Below are 22,072 nucleotides of genomic sequence, written 5' to 3'. Positions count from 1 at the left end.
ATCTAGCCCAATCCAAGAAGCCAAATTATATAAATATTCTTCTCTTTCACTCTAAATTTTTTTCTCAATTCACTGAATGAACTGCCATCTAACTAATTTTCTTTTTTTAATCTCAACAATTATATATCCTCTCATCTATATTCACTATATTATATTTAATTTTTTTTTCTTTCGGTGAAGTTTTATTTAAAATAGCCTAAAGTAAGTAAGTAAGTATATATATGCATATACATATATGTATATGACATTGTAGTATGTAAATTTAAAATTGATCAATTACTTTAAAATTTTAATTTTAATAATTTTATATTAAATTATCAAATATTATATTTTAGCTATAAAAGAATAGCTATATACACAAATTTTGATATGTATATAGGTCGAGCGGTTCGGCCTGGTTCAGCAAACACTAGCTCGGATCCTTAGCCAAGTCAGTCTCCACTTTGGGTTTAATAACTATGCATACCAAGACTTATTTTTCTTCATTTGTTTTTATTTTTTATTATTGGTTTTTGATTTTTATGCATATAGGTTTAGATTAGGTTTTTAAGGCCATAATTGGGTTTATAAGTTGGGTACTTGCCTCAACACCAATTTGGCATTTCTCTTAAAGGTGTTTTTTGATGGTGCTTTATTTTAACTGAACTACTCCATGAAAAATATCAATAGTTGATGCCCAACCTCCAATATATCAGAAATTCATACTGAACTAGAAAAAGTAGCATGGTTTTTCCTTTCTTTTTTTTGGAATTCTGGCCATTGTTAGGGGAAAACAATGAACAGCAGAGGATACCTAAATTTATACAAAAGGTGGAACTAGGAGGATGAATCTGTGCTTTCTTCTTCTTCTTCCTCTCACTCCTATATAGGTTTGTATGCAACAAAAAAGGGGAAGAAAACCAACTAGGGCCTTTTGATCGTTTCCTGGTTGGTGCTGGGTGGTATCAAATGGTCTCAGTCCCCATCCCTCGGGTACCAGTTGGTAACTTCTAGCTGGAACCAATCAGCTCTAACTTCTAAGAGGATTGGCATCCTAGGACCCAATCATTCACATATATGAATCAAGATGCCTAGCAGGGAGAGGGGTTTATCAGTTCCTAAATCCATGATTGCTAGTCTAGATGGTTTTTCCTTGATTTACTGTTGCAATTATGTTGTCCAGTTCTCTTGTCTTACTTTTAGTTGAAATATGGCCAGTTCCCTCTAGTCTCAAATATCTCTATTTTTCCATCTTTGTTATATATATTTCAAGTAAATCAAAGTTCCCTCTTTTTAATACAGAACATAAAAAAAATGTTTACATCAATACCTCTGCTTGAATTTACATTTCATTAGCTCAAAATATTTTATATTTCACATAATTTTTATTTGCCCAATGCATATTATCATGTATGGTTTGCCAAATTATTCATTTTCTCAATAACCTTTTTTTGACCAAGAAATTGTCATTAGCTAAATGCCAAGGATATTTTAACATTCAAGAGAAATCTCTCATCTAGTTTTAAAATGGTGTTTCTTTGGTGCTTGTCTGGATATATTGAAGGGCCGCTCATCAGAAACCCCATGTACAGAACTTATTTGGAATTGTTCAAGGAGGATTAGATCCAGTTCTCAGGTGAATACTTATTGTCATGAACCTCATGTCTTGAAAACATTGAAAATTTTAGTAGCAAAAATATTAAGATTGATTAACTCCTTATTTCCCAGAGATATATGTGTGAGTGGCTTGGTTGAACACAATTTGCCTGGGTATGTCGATAACCTGCTATGTTCATATTTCTTGTAGGTTATAGTCGCTGGTAAATTTTCTCTGAAATGCTAAAGCAAATTTATTGAACTGTTATGACAGAAGTAATTTTTGCTGTTTTATATTTTAATATGCTGATGGCATTGGAGATTCAAGCATTATTAAATTAGCAATTAAGACTTCATTTTCATATTCAATCTGTCATTGGAACTAGTTAATCATTTACATAAGAAGTGGATTGGAGTTGATAACTTGTTCTTCCATGTACAACTAAATTATGTTGGTGATTCAATGAATTACTGGTGTTTCTTACATCATATAAGCAACTGTGTTTGTCCATGCCAATTGGCACATGTCAAGCCAATACAAACAATCAGCGCTGAATCAGAATTGGCTACCAGGAATGCCAGCCTGTATCAACCAATGCTGGTAAGGCACAGGCTCAATACCAAGCCAAAAGTTCCCTTTTATTATTTTTTTAAGCTTTGGCATGGCATGACATGGCTTGGCACATGCCATGCTGGCCACCAGCAGCATGTCGGTGCTGCGGAAAACATAAATATTTCATTTATATGTTTTTTTCTATTCTTTAGGAGATTTGGGCTATTCCTGGTTGCTGACTGAAGGAGGGGAAGTGGAATTGACCCTCTATTGTTGAGTATCTTGGTATTAGTCAGAGATGAAGGATGCGCCTGGTGCACTACTTTTATGAGACAGAATATTACTTATTTATTCTAATGCTTATTTTCACAAGTCATAACAGACATAAACCTCAAATATAACTATCAATACTTGGATCATCAACAATCACACAGTCAATACTTTGGCAGAGCTACTTTCAAAGATTCATCCTACCAACAATGAGTCCATCTCTATTATATTTGACAACTCTACCACAGATCTCTTGTGCCTTATTTATGCCATTGTCTCATTTGTCAGCGCCTTTTGCTTCTTTGATTCGAGTGGTTATGGATGTTTCTCTTTTCTATTTTATAGCATGATTATCTATCTTTTTTGATTTCACAGTCATCTCGCATGGAAAATCTTGTCTTATCTACATAACTAGGACAACAAAGTTATGGAAGATGCTTGAAAAAAGTTCAGCGAAGAGCAGGTGTCAGGTTAAGTGTTGGTTGTGGAAAGTACAGAAACTTCTGTGGTCATACTTTGACTAGTTAAGCTAATTTGAATTTTTCTTTTAAAAAAAAATAAAATAAACAACAGTAATCTACCACTTCATATTATTCATGGAGACTCTTGTCTCCATGAAGACAACACTTCTTTAGGGTTTTGAAATCTTTACTTCTGCTCTTCTCCATCCTTTTATTCTTTTTAGCTTTGTGTCCAGCACATACAGGTCAATTTGTAAGGACTAAGGACTGTAGCCTACTTGGACATTGCTTCCCTTAGTATATCATTGTATCCATTACACAACAATCACCACCAATTTAACATGAAAGTAAATATTTCAGTTCATATACTTTTATCATTTTATCAAGACTAAAATGCAAACTTTCACACTATCAACTTTCCTTCTTAGATGTTTTATTTTTCCCAAACAACAGTTTTTTGGCAATCAAGGAGCTGATTTGTCCAAGTTGCTTTTGTGACAGCTATGCTATAGGCGGTCTTTCAAGACGTGAAGATAAATACTCTTTTTAGCATATTGTTGCCCAGTGCACTGCTGCATTGCCTGAAGATAAACCATGTTATGTGAGTTGCGAACTTTCTATAGTCTATACACATCATTTTTATCTGTTTATTATTTATTTACATTACAGCTAATTTTTTCTTCTTCATCTTAATGCACATATTTTGCAGGTTGTTGGTTATCCATTTGATATTGTAGTTTGCAGTGCTTTAGGTGCAGAAATGTATGATGGTGTTCATCCTACATGTACTGCACGCTTTGGTACAGCACTGGCACCTAAGGTAGGCATGTGTATAACACTTTTATCATTAAATATGATTTGCTTTCATAGGATTTAGGATCATAATGAAATCCTATAAGAATAAATGATTAGTAAGGAATGGATTTTGGTATATTTTATTAAAATTTGTTTCATGAGTATCACTTAACAAGTGAACCCACTTGAATTCAGAACTGATAGTCAAAAATTTTGCATCTGAGGAATGGTTTTAAATTGTCAGTCACTAATGAAAGATTTATATTACCTTTGCTGAATACAGGAGCATAGGGCAGAAGTCTTCCTATGGTTGACACATGTTGGTTTTTTTACTGATACAACTTTAGAGTAGTGATGGCATATTTCCCTCTGCATGAAGTTGATGCTAATGAAAATAGAGCATTGGGCATAGTATGCTGTCTCAGTACCGAGCCTTGTACCGGTGCCACCGTGTCATTGTGTCTATTCATTCGGTACGGAGGCTGGTTCGGCATACTGAGTATCGGTACGCCTCTTGTACCATATACCATACCGAATCGAACCAAACCAGTATGGTACGGTATGCTCGTACCGTTTGGTTCGATACGGTATGGCGTACTAGGCATTCTTGTACATTTTTAATGATAACATTTTGCTTAAATATGTAGCCGGTGATTGTGAGTAAAAAAAGTATAGTTCAATCTTCTGTATTTTTGGAAACTTTTGTTTTAGGGAATTTTTAGAATTAGTTTTAGAGTCCTATTTCAAGTGAAATTGGCATAAAGAGTCATATATTAGGTATATTTTGGGTTGGATAAGTCAAGAATTATTAGGATTTTATTTTGGGTTGCTTTAGGTGCCTTTCTATATAGGGTTATGTGCTATTCCAAATTTTTTTAGGAGAGATTTTGGCGATCAATTTTTTTCATATCAAGAGTCCTGGCTTGCTTGAGAAGAAAGTCATGTAAAGTCTATAAAACATTATATCATTAGGGTTAAATGAAAAGGCATTGTACATAATTTATTTTGAATGAATAAAAAGATTTCTTTAGGTCAGTATTGGCCTTTCTTCTATTTCTCTATTTCTATCCCTCTTTTTCATTTCTTTCTTCTTCTACTTCTTCTCTTATTACGTCACTTTATTTCAGTGTTTCTTCTCTACTTTCTACAGTTCTCTCTCATTTTTGCTGCTATTCTTCTTCTTCACCAGACTATTCGTACTGCAGATTGATTTTCTGCGGTATATTTATTGTGAAATTGACGATTTTAGGATCTCAAAGTAGAAAAATAATCAGAATAGAAAATCAAGCGCCACACAAGAACACCAAGATTTAAGTGGTTCGGCTTGGAAAGCCTACATCCACTGCCGAGGCCGTCAGGAAGAAATCCACTAACAACAAAAAAGGAGTACAATAGGATAGTAAGAAATCACTTACAACCCAAAGCCCAAATACACCCAAAGAAAACTCAAACTCCACTCCCAGGAATCCTCTCTGTTCTCTTCTCTGTGTATTATAGCTATCTCTCTCTTCTCTGTTATTTTCTCAAAGACTGAACCCTTAGGTCCTACTTATAGACTTTAGAAGTCCTTTTCAATCTGGGACTAGGAGTTTACTCCTAATACAATTTAGAAGTCATATCTCTAAGAGCACTTAGGAGTTCTAATCCTACTAGGATTAGTTGATGAGTTGTTTGGCTAATTTCTAGCCACTCACTCAACAATATTAAATCAGATTTGTGCCGGAATTAGCTTTAAATTGTTTTAGCCCCTCTCTGTCCTCCATCACTGGGGCTTACTATAGTGGTTTCACCCCTTTGTGAAGCAACTAAAGGTTCTGGGTTTGAGTCTTGGATGGTGCATCTCCAAGAATTGGAACTAGATAATTGTAATACACGTGGGTCTCCCTCCTTTACTCTCTCAAAACCAAAAAAACGGATGACATTTTGCTTAAATCTGTGGCTGGAGAATTTGTGTTTTTCCATAAACATATAAACTATATACAACATAAACATACATGTGCATAAATATATAGAGAGAAGTTGCAATATAATCCTGCCAGTAGGATTTAGGCCAACACCAGCCGTTGCAGCAAATATCAAGTGGTCAAAATGTGGATCAATTTCAATAACAAGATAAATGATCTGATTTAATTTCTGTAAACTCACTGCATACTGATCTATATTTGTTTTAAGATTGCACTGCTTCACGATCAACAATGTGGGTTTCAATTTTACTATACATTCTGGACCCTCTCATTTAATAGGTAAAAGTTCTAACATATTTGATTTTTCGCTTTCTAGATATTTTATTTTTTCTTTGATGACAAGAAGATATTTTAGATTCTGTGGATCATGATTAATTATAAATTTTAGACTTAAACTACCTACAATCTATTTTGCACTAGTAAGATTTTGTTGCTGATGTATCGAGATGATTGCTCAACTTAATGTGCTTAGGCAGATTTATTTAGTGATATACAGATAATTACGCACTAAATTTTGCTGGTGGTCAAGGATATAAACATGAGATTTGTTCTAGCATTTAAAAATAGCAAATTAAAGAAAAATAGGTTATATAACTACTTTTGCTACTTTTTCTTTCACAACGCTCAATTATTTTTAGAATTTTGCCCATTTGCCTCATATGGTGGAAGAGTATGCATTTTAGCATACGTATATGTGCAGATAAACCTTGCACTTTGGTTTTCCTTGTCTCATGAATGTAGATAAGCCTTTATGGATTAATTTTCAAGAACATTCTCCTTCTCCTTTAGCAATTGATTCTCAATCTTACATCAATCTAGTGTTGTTTGATACCTGGATTCATGCTTGGGTAACTTCATTTAAAAACACGCAATTCTACCCATGGTCTACCGAATCAGGATGAAGCATCTGGTTCACCCCATACCAAACCGAGCTGACGTCGATTCGGCATTGTTTTTTGGAAAATAGCATGATCTGGGCGGTTTAGAGTGGAATTGGTGTGAACTGCTCGGTTTGCACCGGTTTAAACCAGTTCTCTCTCTCTCTTCCCCCTCCCCCTCTTTCAATATCTCAAAAGACTTGAATCATGGTCTACTGAACCAAGGTGAACCATCCAGTTCACCCTGTACCGAGCCGATAGCCGACCGGCATGGGTCCCGGTACCGCTTACCTTGATCCGACCATTGATCCTTAAAGCTTAGTTGGCTAAAATGAATGGTTACCTACTTCTATGGGCAGTTTAAGCTCATGCAACCAAGAATCAACCGAACAAGATTCCTGTAGATTTGGAAAGAGTCTAGATGATGAGAAAGGTTAGTTTTAAAAATAGCTACTTACATATTTGCATTTATCATTAAGATGCAATTTAATAGCAAGATATCATTGGCATATTAGAACTTGATCATCTTGGCTACCAAAATGATGATACACAAATTAATTTACCTCAACAAAAACTCAAAATCTCAAACCATTTAAAGAGGTTGACATCATTTTGAAAGCCATAGAATATATGTTCTCAGACATTGGTAGGTTCAATTTTGATTTTCAATTGGCCCCATATTGATGAGATAGGGTTTCTAGACTAAGTTCAATTCACCCCTTAGTTTTGAGTTTGTTGGTAATGCAAATGTTTTCATAATAGCCATATTGCTCTTTGTGACTGCGAAGTGTGACTGCTTCTTTAATTCTAGCATTGGTCTTAGAAGTTAAAAGTACAAGTTACACTTTTTACATGTCAATGAAATTTTTATCTATTTCATTTCCGATATATGTCTTTCAAGTTCTATCAGGGATTTTTTGAGTCTAGCTGCAGCCTATTTATGCCTTAATCTTATGAGGGGGCTATGGTTGTTTCCTCATGATAATGAATTTTATTGTCTCCCATTCAGGGAGCTCTGAAGCTGAAACACAAATTGATGGCCAGTGATGAACGTCCTATCAATCCGACATGTTCATGCATGGTAAGCCTTCTAATCTCGCCTGTTAGAAATAGCATGTTGGCTTTTCTTATCATTGGCTATTTATATCATATAATCATCTCTGCAGGTTTGTAAAAGTTACTCTCGAGCTTACATACATTGCCTTGTCACAAAAGATGCTATGGATTCCCAACTTCTGTCATATCATAATTTGTCATACAAGATGAGGGTAAAGTCTCAACTTGTCTTGTTACATCTATTCTGGACTTCAGAGATCAGAAACTTTAGCTTCTAATATTCTTTAATTACAGCTTAGCAGGGACCTCCACCTGTCAATATTTGAGGGATGCACACATATGCACATGCATGCGCACGCATGCGCACACACACATATATATAGAGAGATCAGTTAGTATTGTGAGGAAACTCAGCCCATATTTCACCTTATCAAATATTTCCATCATTCTTGAGGATCTTGAAACATATTTATATTCGCACGCATGCACATGCATGCATACACACACACACACACACACACATATATATATATAGAGAGAGAGAGAGAGAGAGATCAGTTTGTATTGTGAGGAAACTCGGCCAATATTTCACCTCATCAAATATTTTCATCATTCTTGAGGATCTTGAAACATATTTATATTCCTCATGAGTCATGTCTCCATCAAAATTTAAGCATAATGCCGAACTTCATGATTCTTTTTTTTTATTTATCCTTTTATTCCTGGTCAGGTTTAGACGATTGATGTTGATAATTTGTAACAGTTCCCCAACGGTGATGTCCCTAATTGGGTTTGCAATGCCATGGAGGTTGCTGGTGTTGACATCTCTGTCTTCTGTGCTCCCCTCACATCATCCCAAAATTAGGTGCAAGTGCAATACCAACGTTTTACGCTTGTTTTTTACAGCTTAGCAATCATCAATCCATTCCAGATGAGTTCTGAAAGCAAGATTCTTCATGAAAATGTAGATGGTAGCATATATTTTGTTCCTAACATGCCTCCACAGTAGGAAATACATCAAGGTTCTTTTTGCTTCAGTTCTCTTGTTTATCAGCTAGTCCAGGTTCTTGTTCCTTCAGTTCTCTTGATTCTATTTTTGTCAAAGCAAAGAACTGTTTGAGAATAAAACTAGTTTTATTGCATGTCTAGCTCTCAAGTTTTGTTTCTTTCCATCACAAGTTTTGGTGCTTTTGAATGCTTGCAGTCTTCTTGCATGGCTGAACTTGCCTTCAGCTGAAGGATGAGATTAAGGTATCCCAGGTGCAAATTTATGGTTGAGAACCGAGAAGACATCAAGTTGTCCTAGAAATAGATAGCTTAACCATATACGTTTTTGCAGTTATAAAGCTGGCTAGGTACTCATTTTTTTTCCCTCTTCAGCTCTAAAAATTTTAAACTCAAGATTAAAAGTTCCTACAGAGCTATAGGTAATCATATCTACATGCTTTTAGAATTTGGAGTTTTATTTTTTTTCTTGTTATGAAAAACCATATTGTTTAGTCTGCTAATCGTGTTTGCTATCATATTAGAGAGAGTACTATATGCAGTTATAGTTTATTTTGATATGCATATGCTGTGACAAAAGGCAGTATCATGTTCGAAAAGGTAACCACCTATAATCTGAAGAAGCATGGGTGACCTCCGGGCTCGGTTGCTCAAAACACATTGACAATAGTGAAGCATGCTTAAGTTCGTATTCGACTTGCTCTTCTTCTTCTAGACATAAAAACTTCTTCCTGACATAAAGTTTGCGTCATGGCAAAAACTTCTTCTTCTAGACATATAAAGTGTGAAGTCATGTAAAGATGTAACCTAACATATCTTTGAAGTTCTTGTCATGACACCTAGAGGTTTAAGAAGGCAGTTGTTAAACATCCACAGCATAAGAAATTGTACAGCAGATTGGTTGGCCAACATAGCTAGGCTTGGACAGAAGTGCTAAAATACTAGAGTCAATATTACCTTCAAGCTTTGCTGCTTGTACGAAAGGACCCATTGGAAGTAGATTGAGGGTACATATAGCTCTCTACTTAGATAGACACTTACATATGTGCATGGACACGTGTGGGTGCATCCACGCATGCATGCTCACGCTTGTTCATGGGAGTGCACATATTGGAAGGCACTACATCCAAATAAAAGTATATGTACGTCCCAATTCTTCCCCATGTCATATTGCTGCTTACCATGAAGCAAAGAGCAAACTTTACACTCGGATGCGCCTGGCTAGAATGGAGGTGTTACCCCTTGACCATGCATAAATTTGCAGGAGAGATTGTCCAGACTTGGAAGAAGATGCTTGGAAAGGGAGAAAAGAAAGAATGAAAATGTTACTAGCAGAGAGGCTCTGCCAGGTATCTGAAGGACTTGGAGCTGAAATCCAACCAAATTTTGCTTCAAAAGAAGGTCATCATCGATTTCTTAGCAAGCTAATTTCTTGTTGATGAAAGATAAATGATGTTGTAAAGCTATGCTTTCTTCCCACGTTGTGCCCAGCATTTATCCCTGTAGTTGACAGCACACAGAGCCTATGCAATATCGCAGAGCAAGGTGTGTGTGTGTGTGTGTGTGTGTGTGTGTGTGTGTGTGTGTGTGTGAGAGAGAGAGAGAGGTAAAATTAGACAAACAAATGTTTACCATATACAACAAAAAGGAGAGGAGAAAGAACATATTTTATTTGGAACTGTCCGGTAAGTCTTGTTGTATATGATGAAGTCACAAGAAATTGTTAAACCAATGGTAATGTGTGTTTGACCAACTTGCTTTGGTGAAAAGAATAACTTGACTGTGACCAACCTACAACTTGACTGCAGACAAACGCATGTCAAAATAAGTTGCATCCAAAAATACATTACTGCATTAGCTGTCCGCATCAAATTTCGGATCAACATCGGCAAGTCCAAAACCAAACAAATGCAATGGGACGGGAAAAAATTCCTTCAAGTCTTTTCACTCAAAAGTATATCTTATTCGACAATAGATTCAGCATTGACTTCAGTTCCAACCAATCCAATTTATGAGGCTGGATGTTGTCCGTTGCTACCAGTGCTGTCAACCCAGCCGGCGAGGTGACCATTGAATTCAGAACCATAGATATGGCCCATTTTAACCCTCTTTGTCTCCAAGTATCTTCGATTATCCTTGGTTATTGGAGTTAACAAGGGAACCCGGCCAGCCACGCTCAAACCATATCCTTTAAGCCCAGTATACTTTGCAGGGTTGTTTGTCATCAGCTTCATTGTTCGAACACCTAGATCACGCAGTATCTGTGAAAAAAAGAATTCATTTCAGAAAATCTAAACTAACAGCTTTGGGGAAAAATCATGCATGGTAAATGTACCACCATAAAAACTGATACATATATTAGTAAGTCAAATAATCAGAACACTGATGGTATTAATGAGATAATCAGCGATGACCCGAGACATCAAATCAATCTCCAGCATGGAAAACTTAAACCATATAACCCAATTCAAATAATTGCTTCTGAACGACATTGGAAAAAAAATAAAATCCTGCTGATACTTAATATGATAATGAATTTTGATGTGGTAAGGAAGAAAGTCACGAAAACTTTTGTAGGCAATAGAAGAAATAAAAGTTGGAGATGCAACAGTTACAGACATGGAGGGAGGACATCCAGATGATAAAGTAGAAGAAAGACAAATAAGCAGGAGGAAAAGAAAAATCAGAAGAAAAGAAATTCCTTTTCAGTGAAATATAGGTTTACCAATAATGTTAAAAGGACAGGAATTGGGACCTGCTACATTCCTGAGTTCCCTACATGGTTGGGAATAGGTCATGAAAAATTTGAAATTTCCAAATTATGAATACTTGGCATCTGCTTGGCACCATGCAAGCACTAAGAGTAGTGAGCAATCCAGGTATAACTCCTCCAGACAAGATATTTGTTACAACTTAATGATGTGGGCATGAAGCAGAAATAAACAAGCAGTATTGCTCGATAATAGCAGAGTTAGCAAACTATTTATCACGACACATCAACTTCTGAACACATCCCAAAGTAGGAAGGAGCACATCCACTCTAACATACTCACACAACAAACCATCATCCAATTTATTTAGGTACTTTTTTCCAAATTTGCAGGAAGATATGACAAGAACAAATGAATGGTTTACTAAAGAGATGAAACAACAACAACCTAAACGACGGTATGATAATTTCAATTAAATTATTTACCAAACAAATGAAACTATAAAGATCAAGATTTGTCATATTGAGCCGTATTGACCCACACCAACCATATTGTAGTGTACCAGTAGGGTACCAGGACGATACTGAGGTTCATTGGGCATATGAGCCATATCACTTGGTTTTGGGCGGCACCATACTTAGGAGTGGGGAAAAAATGTTGGAAGCCCGTGTCAATACCGGGTGCATATCATACTGACTATGGCCCTGTTTGGGGAGCTGTTGGCAGTAAAACTTTTGGAAGTAGAGCTATTAGAAGTAGAGCTTTTATAAAAAGTTGTTTGCTGTTTGGTAACTACATTTCTAAAGTGTTGTGGCACTTTAACATGTGTTTGGTAAATAAACTGAGAAAGTACTTTTGTATGACGAAATTACCATAAAGGATATTGCATAGTATTATACAACAAAGTATAATAAAATATAACATATATTAATATATAAGTATGTGATATAGTATAATATTACTATAATGTAATATAATATTATTATAATATAATAATATAACATTGATACTATAGCATAATAATTTAATATAAAATTAAATTATTTAACATAACATATCAATGTATTATGATATAATGTAATATAATATTATATTTATAGTATAATACAATAATAAAGGTACAAAATATTATAATTATTAGCGTACATTAATTTTTCATAATATAACATAATATTAAATTATTTAACATAACATATTAATGTATTATGATAGAATGTAATATAATATTATATTTATAGTATAATACAATAATAAAGGTATAAAATATTATAATTATTAGTGTAAATTAATTTTTCATAATATAACATAATATTAAATTATTTAACATAACATATTAATGCATTATGATAGAATGTAATATAATATAATATTTATAGTATAATACAATAATAAAGGTATAAAATAATAATAGAAAACAAAAATACCTTTTTCTTGCACGGAAGGGAGTCTGATCCATGGCTATAGTTCTTTATTAGGGCTCCAGCAAATTTTTAGGCTTATAAAGGAATAAAGTATGTAATTGTTATATTTTATTATGGATATTTTGGTCAAAAAAACAGCTTTCCGACAAAGCTCAAAACAGTTTTTTTGAAAAGCTCCAAAATGGAACTTCTCCCAAAAAGCTGTATTTAGCTTTCTGAAAAAGCTTAAACAGCTTTTCGAAATTTTTACCAAACACCTTTTTTCATCCAAAAGTATTTTTTGGAGGGCCAGAAAGTGCTTTTTAACCCTCCAAAAGCTCCCCCAAATGGGGCCCATACCATATCGAACTGATAACATAACGATACAGTTCCCGATATTGGTTTTGTGGATCTTGATAAAGATGTATAGAATAAATGACAGAAGAAATGAATTTAATGGAAAGAATTAAGTAGAATTTAAAAGGAAAAGGCTGATATGGAATCGAATAATTTCAAGGCAGAAAATAAGCTATTTGTACATATTTTCCTACAAATAATTGTCAAGACCTAAGTTATTTTCACACTCAAAAAGCTTAGTAATTATCATCTTACCTGGGCACCAATACCATATTCACGTGAATCTGCGGGCAATCCTAATTCCTCATTAGCTTCGACAGTATCACGCCCATCATCCTGTAAATTGTATGCACGAAGCTTGTGACCCAAGCCAATACCCCTTCCTTCATGTCCACGAAGATAAACTAATACACCCCTCCCAGCCTTTTCAATCATTTCCATGGCCAGGGCCAGCTGATTACCACAATCACATCTAGCTGATCCAAATATGTCCCCTGTAAGGCATTCAGAATGCACCCTCACTAGGATATCTTGACCATCTCCAATATCACCCTGTTAATATTATGAACAAAAAAAAAATGTAAATACTCAAAATAAAATATGGGAATTAAAAATGGCAGCTTTAAATAAGCATCTAATAGATGAGAGATAATGACTTAATATAATTAAATCACCCCTAAAAGATAAATTTGCTTTCAGAGCCTATTCTAGCATCTACTTTTAGTGATCAATGATCGGATATGCTCAGGAAAGGAAACATGGATAATATGTAATTTTGAGTATTTCTTCTCTACTAGGATACTTACTTTAACCATAGCAATATGCTCCATCCCATCAAGCAATGATCTGTAACAGTAGGCCCGAACAGAACCCCACTTTAGGGGCAAACGTGCAACAGAAGCACGTTCCACCAACTTGTCTCTTTTTCTTCTATATCTGCCATATTAGTTAATGTCAGCACTTGTTTAATGGCAAAAGGCAAAAGATTAAAAGGAAAATTCAAGAATGTGTCATGTTCCAGGATAGTAATATCCACATATTATAGCGTCGCAGTCAGACTGACAAGTTGACTAAATCTCCACACCTCAGGTTTGAAAGACATCTTACTCCAAAGAGGAGAATGATAACAGAATTGAGTTCATAAAAATAATGCTCAGGAACAATTCGGAATATGCTGAAGCATGAATGGTAAACCTTTTTTGTCCCCTTGGGTCCACGATCTCTAAGAATGTGAGGCAGACTGTTCACAGATAGCCATGTGAACATCAAAACTATACCCAAGGTGGATCTACAGAATATATTATCATTAAATAAATAAGCTCGAATTTACTTTTACCAAAGGAAAGAAAATAACTTTCATTAACTTTCATCCTCCCCTCTGACAGTCCAAAGTTTCTACCCAGACTTGAACAAAAATCAGAACTTTTCAGTTTTGGTCAAAAAAATCAAAACTACAGTTGGTTCCAGAGTTTTTGCTGCAATTTTCTTACTGGCCAAACATATTAGACACATAACACAATTTATATTAACCTTTTGTCATTTCTTTATTCCTTCTGAATCCAAAACATGTTCTAACTTTTGTGAATATTTAGAACTATTGCTAATATTGGTCTCAGAAAAAATTTTGTAGTACCATGGGATGCATCCAGCACCACAATTCATTTCAACCAGGCTGTCTTGATTGTGGTATTAATTGGAAACAAGTGAAATCAGGACTACCACTTGCTGGTATGGACCATTACCAATCAGGATGCACAGAAAAAGCACCCAGGCCCCCACCCTCTCTTCGATTTTATCCTTTCCTTTTTTCGGCTGTTGGTGCTTGAATGGAAAGAGGAAGAAAAGAGAAAGGAGACAACAAGGAAAAAGGAAGAAAAACAAAAAAAAGAGAGAGAATATCAAAACAAAGGAAAAAAAAATTAATTGGCATCCAAGTATGCATGGAATGCCAATGCATCCCAAGTGTCAGTATGGTACCATTCCCATACCATAACAACCCATTCCCTAACCAATAGGGGCATTGTGGATGAGGCTTTAAACCTTGGTTTGAACATTATAAATATTCGGTTTTCTATTTAATTGTATGAATAAAATGATAAGTTATGACACTCTAACATAAAATGAAACAAGATTACTAACTAATTTACATGAAAACAAATTCCATACACGCTTGTATGTGTCTTATACATACGTCATTTTGACATGAAACCACCAAAAAGACATATTTAAAGGTCTTAAAATACAGTGTACTTTACGATGATGCCCATTTTGTTGATTTGTCTCTTTTGTCCTTTTATACTACATTCTCTTTTTCTGCTATTGTTTATATTCTTTGTCCTACTTGGCTGAAACAGCTGAAACTACCGAAACTGTCAAAATTGCCAAAAATCAAAATTCATTTGTTTCATCCAAAACAATAAGCTAGTTTATGAGCATTTCCTCCTATTATATTTTAATCATTTACTTATATTGCTTGCTTCCTATCTTTTACCTGTTCATATGTTATTTTTATCTGAAATACAAACATGGCAAGGCTTAGTAAGGATTATGTAAAGTTATTCTTCACGTAATCCTTTCAGCATTTTTCTGTAATAAGGTTAGATAGTACCTTCTATTTAGTACTTTCAATATTATTTATCATACTTGCTAATCTAGTCAATTTTTCTTTAAAAGAGAAATCTTAGGTCCTGTTTGGGGGAGGTGTTGGCAGTAGAACTTTTAGAAGTAGAGCTGTTGGAAGTAAAGCTTTCTGAAGTAGAGTTTTTATAAAAAAATGTTTGTTGTTTGGTAAATACATTTCTAAAGTGTTATGGCACTTTAACATATTTTGGTAAACAAACTGAAAAGGTACTTTTGTATGATAAAATTACCATAAAGGACATTGCATAGTATTATACAACAGAGCATAATAAAATATAACATATATTAATATATAAATATATGATATAGTATAATATTACTGTAATGTAATATAATATTATTATAATATAGTAATATAATATTGTATACTATACCATAATAATTTTATATAATATTAAATTATTTAACATAACATATTAATGTATTATGCTATAATGTAATATAATATTATATTTATAGTTTAATACAATAATAAAGGTATAAAATATTATAATTATTAGCGTACATTAATTTAACATAATATTAAATTATTTAATATAACATATTAATGTATTATGATATAATGTAATATAATATTATATTTATAGTATAATACAATAATAAAGATATAAAATAATAATAGGAAACAATAATACCTTTTCTTGCATGGAAGAGAGTCTGATCCACGACTAGGATTCTTTATTAGGGCTCTAGCAGATTTTTAGATTTATAAAAATGGCTAATTGTTATATTTTATTATGGGTATTTTGGTTAAAAAAATAGCTTTCTGACAAAGTTCAAAAAAACTTTTTTGGAAAGCTCCAAATGGAGCTTCTCTCAAAAAGCTGTTTTCAGCTTTCTCAAAAAGCTAAAACAGCTTTTCAAAATTTTTACCAAACATTATTTTTCATCCAAAAGTGCTTTTGGAGGGCCAGAAAGTACTTTTTGGCCCTCCAAAAGCTCCCCCAAATGGGGCCTTACTCATGGATGAGGTGCCCTGGTATTTCCAAGGTGTCACATAACTGAGACATGCCTTGGCAATCAAACCAAATTTGATAAAACGACAATATATAATGCAACAGTACAGGACAACATAAAGCACCCAAGTCAACGAGACAAAGATGGCAAAACTGAGAATTTGAGACAACTCTGTGGTAAGACTAGGAGGGTATATATAATATTAAAAGAGTACAGTAGTTGCCAATAGTGAACAAAGTGATGCAATGTCATTCAAAGAAGTGCATGGCCATCTGCAACAAAGAGTTAAGTTTGTGTTGATGAATTAACAAGAAGGAAGATCTGAGCTATTATTGATGGAAGCAATGATAAAAGGATTTAGAAGAACTTGCACTACACAAAAATAGCTCTTACTTTAATCGGTGAGTGAATAAGAATTCAAGAATTCAACTGTTCATTATGGTTATGGCTGGTGATGTATTGAACTCCAAGTGAATGGTAAATGTTAAACCTTCATCATTTTCTAAGAGGAATAGTAATCTCTGGATCATAATGACGTTCCAATATCAAAACAGACAACCATCTAAAAACATGAAAGGATAACATTTATGTTATTTATGATGAGCAGCAGACTACAGCACCCTCAGTGGTAGAGATGACTTTATCTATCAGCAGATAAAATAAGAAGTTTATAGTAAACTCAGCAATTCCAAATAATTAGCAAATAATGTACCTAATTAAATCTGCAATTGAAATTATCTTCAGATTCTCCCTCCTTGCAAATTCACGAAGCTTTGGTAACCTAGCCATGGAACCATCGTCATTATCAACAATTTCACACAGAACTGCAACAGGAGGTAAACCAGCCAGCATAGCGAGATCGACAGATGCTTCTGTATGTCCAGCTCTCTTTAGAACACCACCCTCCCTGTACTTTAGAGGAAAAATATGACCAGGGCGGTTGAAGTCTCCAGGCTTTGAAGTAGGAGATGCAAGAGCCAATATTGTCTTTGCCCTATCTTTAGCAGAAACTCCGGTTGTCGTACCCTCTTTAGCATCCTAAGGAAAAAACTTGTAAGCTGTTAGATCCAATAACTGGGGAATTATCAAGGAAGAAATACACAAGATGTGTTCATATCAATTAGTCAAGGCACAACAAAATAAGCAACCAATTTAAGCAATTGGACCTCTAATTTACCCAAACCTAGACTCTAGTTACCTAAAAAGTTATAGATCTTCTGTATATTAAGAGAATATGGCAATTAAAATTAAATATCATTTGCAAATTCAAATAACAAAAATACACATTGGATATCCAGATCCCCAGTCAATTCAGCACAATTACAATTGCTTAGAAGATAGAACATTAGTAGTAATTATCTAACATAACATAATGGTTAGAGTGGAAAAAAGTGGAAAGCAAAGACACTTTCGTAAAACATGATAGAATCGTAAGTGCAGGCCAATAATACAAAGATTTTCATGCTATGAATTAGTTTTTGTTAGAATAAAAAGCATATACAAGAACAAAGGGCAATTAACATTCCTTCAAGCCTACCACTACACTATAATGTTATAAAGCAACAGAATTTTTAAGTCAATAGCATCTACCTAACTTCCTTCAATTTTTAGAATAAACATAATTAAAATATTAAAACTACAGAGGGTTGCAAGGAATCTTGAAAGAAGGGACATCTATAACAAAATATTTTTACTTTCTTGCTGGAATATCTAGCCACCTTCCCTTATTCTCTGCGTTGAGGTTAATTTTTTTAATTACAAGAATCATCCATTCATCTCATCAATGAAAACAGAGAACGTACCACTGAAACAGTGAATGCCGTGCAAAGCTTCTCCTCATTTTCTTTGTTTGTTACCATCAGAGGAAGCTGTAATTTCTCAAGGTCTTCTTCTTTCATGCTGACACACACAATTCCAGTCCCATGCCTGACTATAAAAGCTGTAGCCTCTGGTGTTACCAAAGATGCAGCCATTATAAGATCTCCCTCATTTTCTCTGTCTTCATCGTCTACAACAATCACAAACTGCAAATTCAACCACATCAGCAATGAACTGAAGGAAAAAAGACAAATATTAGTATCCAAAGCAAAATTGATGTGATTAAAAATGACAAACCTTGCCTTGACGGATGTCCTCAATTGCCTCTGGAATAGAAGAGAAACCTTCTGTAGGGCAGTCTAAATCAAGTTCGTTACCATCAACAGAAAAGTCATCCATTGTAGGAGGCATATCTGCAGAAATTGTTCCATGTTTTACAGCATCTGCTTGAAGCACGGTATTGACCGATGGATGGTCCTGCCCACCAATTGAAGTATTTTGTCCCATTAGGATGTCTCCATTACTAGATAGTGGCAGAGTATCAAAACCAGCATCTCCATTCAGACCAAAACATGAAGCTTTCTTTAAACTGATTGATGTAGAATTCGAAGTCTTCTTGCACGTTGCAAATAGATTATATTGCAACCTTCTGAACTTCTTGAAGTTGCTACATGCACTAGAAAAAATGCATTTAGTTACCAGAAAAGCATCAAACAGGAAAATAACTGGCTAACTTAAAACTAACACTTACAAACTCATGTTGAACAATAAGAGCAGTCTCCAACTCTCCATTACAAATAATTTATCAATGTATACATTTGAAACCGGAATCCAAGATTAGGCATTAGATGATCAAAACTTCTTTGCAGTTTTAAAATTCATTCCACAAAATGAGATTTTTTTTTATTTCCAGAACTAGTCCTCGGCCTCACATCAACACACCACAACTCACATCAGAGACCAACATTGGTAAGAAAGTCATGGAAAATTTTGGGCCAATGCTTCGCATGCAAGCAACAAAGCAACTAGCATAAGAAATCCTATGGTCGCACTGATGATTTCGCAAAAGAATGAACCAAGAGCATTACCGTAAACAGATGGACAGTTTTTTCCACAAACTCAGTTTTCAAATTCTTATTTATGGTCTTCAGGCTTCATCTTTTTCTGGAAAAATAAAATTGGAACACTACACTGTAAAACCTGCAAAGTTTCGTCACAAGCAGGAGCAGAGCGAGGAGTCTCCCCTTGGGGGGAGGGGGGTGGCAATATAAGGACAATAATTTTTTAGTATATCAAATTTTATTAATAAGCAACTACATATGTTTTGTTAGATATGTAGCTCTGCTCAAAATGTAGAATATCATCTTCCATTATGTTTTGAAAAATCTATTCAACAATGTTAATTGAAAGTTTGAAGATAATACATGATCATGATATTAAAAAAAAATATTTTGATAATAAATAATATTTGCATCAAGAATCAACTTATGTAAACTTCCTAAAATAAAAAATAAATTACTTTAAGAAATGAAAAGAGGAAATGAAGAAGGTACTAACCTTCATATAACACATATAATATGTTTTTTTCTTGTGTGTGGAAAGTTTTACATGTTTTAGATTAGAAAGCAATCACTTATGAATTTTCTAAGATTATATAGTAAAAAAGATGCTCCTTTTTGCAGCATTCGGCTATTATTAGAACAAATCCATTTTCTTAAAGATTCTACTATAATAAAAGATAATACATGGATTACCTTAAAGTTTGAATGTAAAGAGAGAGAGTCGAGTTTGATTTTATGCAGATGCGTGCGAGAGACAGATTGACAACCAGAATGTGGGACAGATAGAAATCCAAAACTTGTCAGGGTTCGTTTATGACTTGTTTCCCAATATGGTCTCTTAAAATTTGCCAAAATTTTAGGGAGGGCCAAATATCACAATATATGGGATTTTATGTCAAGATTAAGTCTGCATACATTCTTTTTCCAAAATTTTTCTGCTTACTGAAATGCTAAAACATCTATATCAGCGCAAAGAAAAGGGTGGGGGAAAATATCTACTTCACCCTCTTGTTAATTCCTAGGAATCACAAAAATAAACGCGAATACCACCATCAGTAGACAGAGAACATAAAGAAACGATAAATATTGAGAACTTACTGAGGGCAATAGAGGCCAACAACAGAAGAAGAAGCAGCACCAACAGAACCCATTACTCACTAACCAATCCCCCAATCCTTCTTTTCTCTCTTCCAATTCAGCTGCGCTTGCTTGCAACGACCTTTCACTGAAAATAAAAATCCAACATTTTAGCCTTAAAGTATGCCAAAAAACTCGCGAAATTCCACAAATCCCCTACACCCAGAACAAGATCTATTCAATAGGATGAATATATGATATTGAGCCTAAAAATCGAGGAGGCCAAGGACTCAAACCCTAATCCTTCATTTCCAACCTCCTCATCAACCACCAGTAAAGAGTACCAATTCAAAGGAAGAAGGGAACGGAGAAACGGTACCAAGAGGCCGCACCACCGCGTGTCGGCGCAGAAGGCGGCGACGATCGGCGGCCGAGGGCTCCAAAAAACCGAGAGAGGAGGAGAGATGGCGAGCGCGAGGGGAGAAGGCCGGGGGTTTTCTTTATTTATAGTAATCGCATTTAGAGAGATGGGGGAAGGTGGGAGGAAGCAAGGTCGTCCACGCTCTCGTCACGTGCGAGGCACGTGCGATCGCGCCTGTGGTCCGGTCTCCGTCGCGGACGGATAGAGTATTGGAGCCCCGATCCCCGAACATTCCAGACAAGAATCCCATGCGAATAGTCCCATAGAAAATGTTACAAAAAACACTCAGATCCTTGCCACGTAAGCTAACTCTTTGATCCGGACCGTCCGTGAGGTCGTTGATGACGTGGCAAAAGATTATTGCGTTAGATTTTGGCGTATTTTTGGCGTCAACGGGGGCTGCTGCGGCGGGTGCCCAGGTTGGGGTTAATGATTGGGTGCAAAATGGGTGTGAACAATTCGAGCATTGGCCAAAAGGGTTTGACCCGTTTGCGCCTGGCCGACTAGGATAAATGGGAAAAACAAAACACGTGGTCAATACAGGCAACCTCGTTAATGATGGATGCTAATGGGGATAAGATAGCGATATCATTGTGGTGAGATATATTTTATATTTAGTAATAAAATAGTGCTATGTCTATACTACCATGTAATCTGTTTATATATATATATATATATATATATGCTAAAAATTCAAATGCATTTCTAAAATTCCTGCTTTTTCTTATCTCGCGTGTTTCCTCTCCTCCTCCTATATTTTTCATTTTAACCACAAGATCAAAAATTCAAACCATTCAAGCATTAATTTATTATTTATTTATACATATATATTTATAAAAATAAAATTAAACAAATTTAAAGAATTGATTTTTAGCATTTGTTCATTATTTATTTATAGAATTTTAATTTTTAACTGAAAACAAAATAATACGTGCATTGCACTTGTCACATTTTAGTGTACCTTAACATGTACCCATAGTTACAAATGATTCTGACATTGTTTATAACTTTGTATATATCTTTTTCACTATTTTTATTTTTTCAAGCTCTCACTTTACACTGGAGTCTAAGTC

At 34.7% G+C, this 22,072-nt stretch overlaps 1 protein-coding gene and 1 pseudogene across 2 annotated transcripts; one reads left to right on the top strand and one right to left on the bottom strand.

Annotated features, from left to right (window-relative positions):
* The first annotated feature begins 1,541 nt into the window (after positions 1-1,541).
* Positions 1,542-10,399, top strand: LOC103718739 (annotated as a pseudogene).
* Positions 10,206-21,100, bottom strand: LOC103718728 (probable bifunctional riboflavin biosynthesis protein RIBA 1, chloroplastic). 2 transcript variants are annotated; one of them, XM_008807671.4, is made up of 8 exons: positions 20,958-21,100; positions 20,600-20,726; positions 18,738-19,116; positions 18,425-18,646; positions 17,335-17,660; positions 13,832-13,961; positions 13,281-13,577; positions 10,206-10,818 (listed from the first exon to the last, which is right to left on the bottom strand). In XM_008807671.4, exons 2-8 carry the CDS (start codon positions 20,650-20,652, stop codon positions 10,567-10,569), a joined length of 1,659 nt encoding a protein of 552 aa, XP_008805893.1. In that variant the 5' UTR covers positions 20,653-20,726; positions 20,958-21,100; the 3' UTR covers positions 10,206-10,566. The 2 variants fall into 2 exon arrangements, with proteins under 2 accessions (XP_008805893.1, XP_008805895.1); XM_008807673.4 differs by having other exon boundaries at positions 18,738-19,107.
* Positions 21,101-22,072: the final 972 nt, after the last annotated feature.

The sequence above is a fragment of the Phoenix dactylifera genome, unplaced genomic scaffold (assembly GCF_009389715.1).
Source record: "Phoenix dactylifera cultivar Barhee BC4 unplaced genomic scaffold, palm_55x_up_171113_PBpolish2nd_filt_p 000153F, whole genome shotgun sequence".
Taxonomy (NCBI): Eukaryota; Viridiplantae; Streptophyta; class Magnoliopsida; order Arecales; family Arecaceae; genus Phoenix; species Phoenix dactylifera.
Note: the sequence above shows the minus strand (reverse complement) of the source record. Positions and strands in the feature narration are given on the sequence as shown.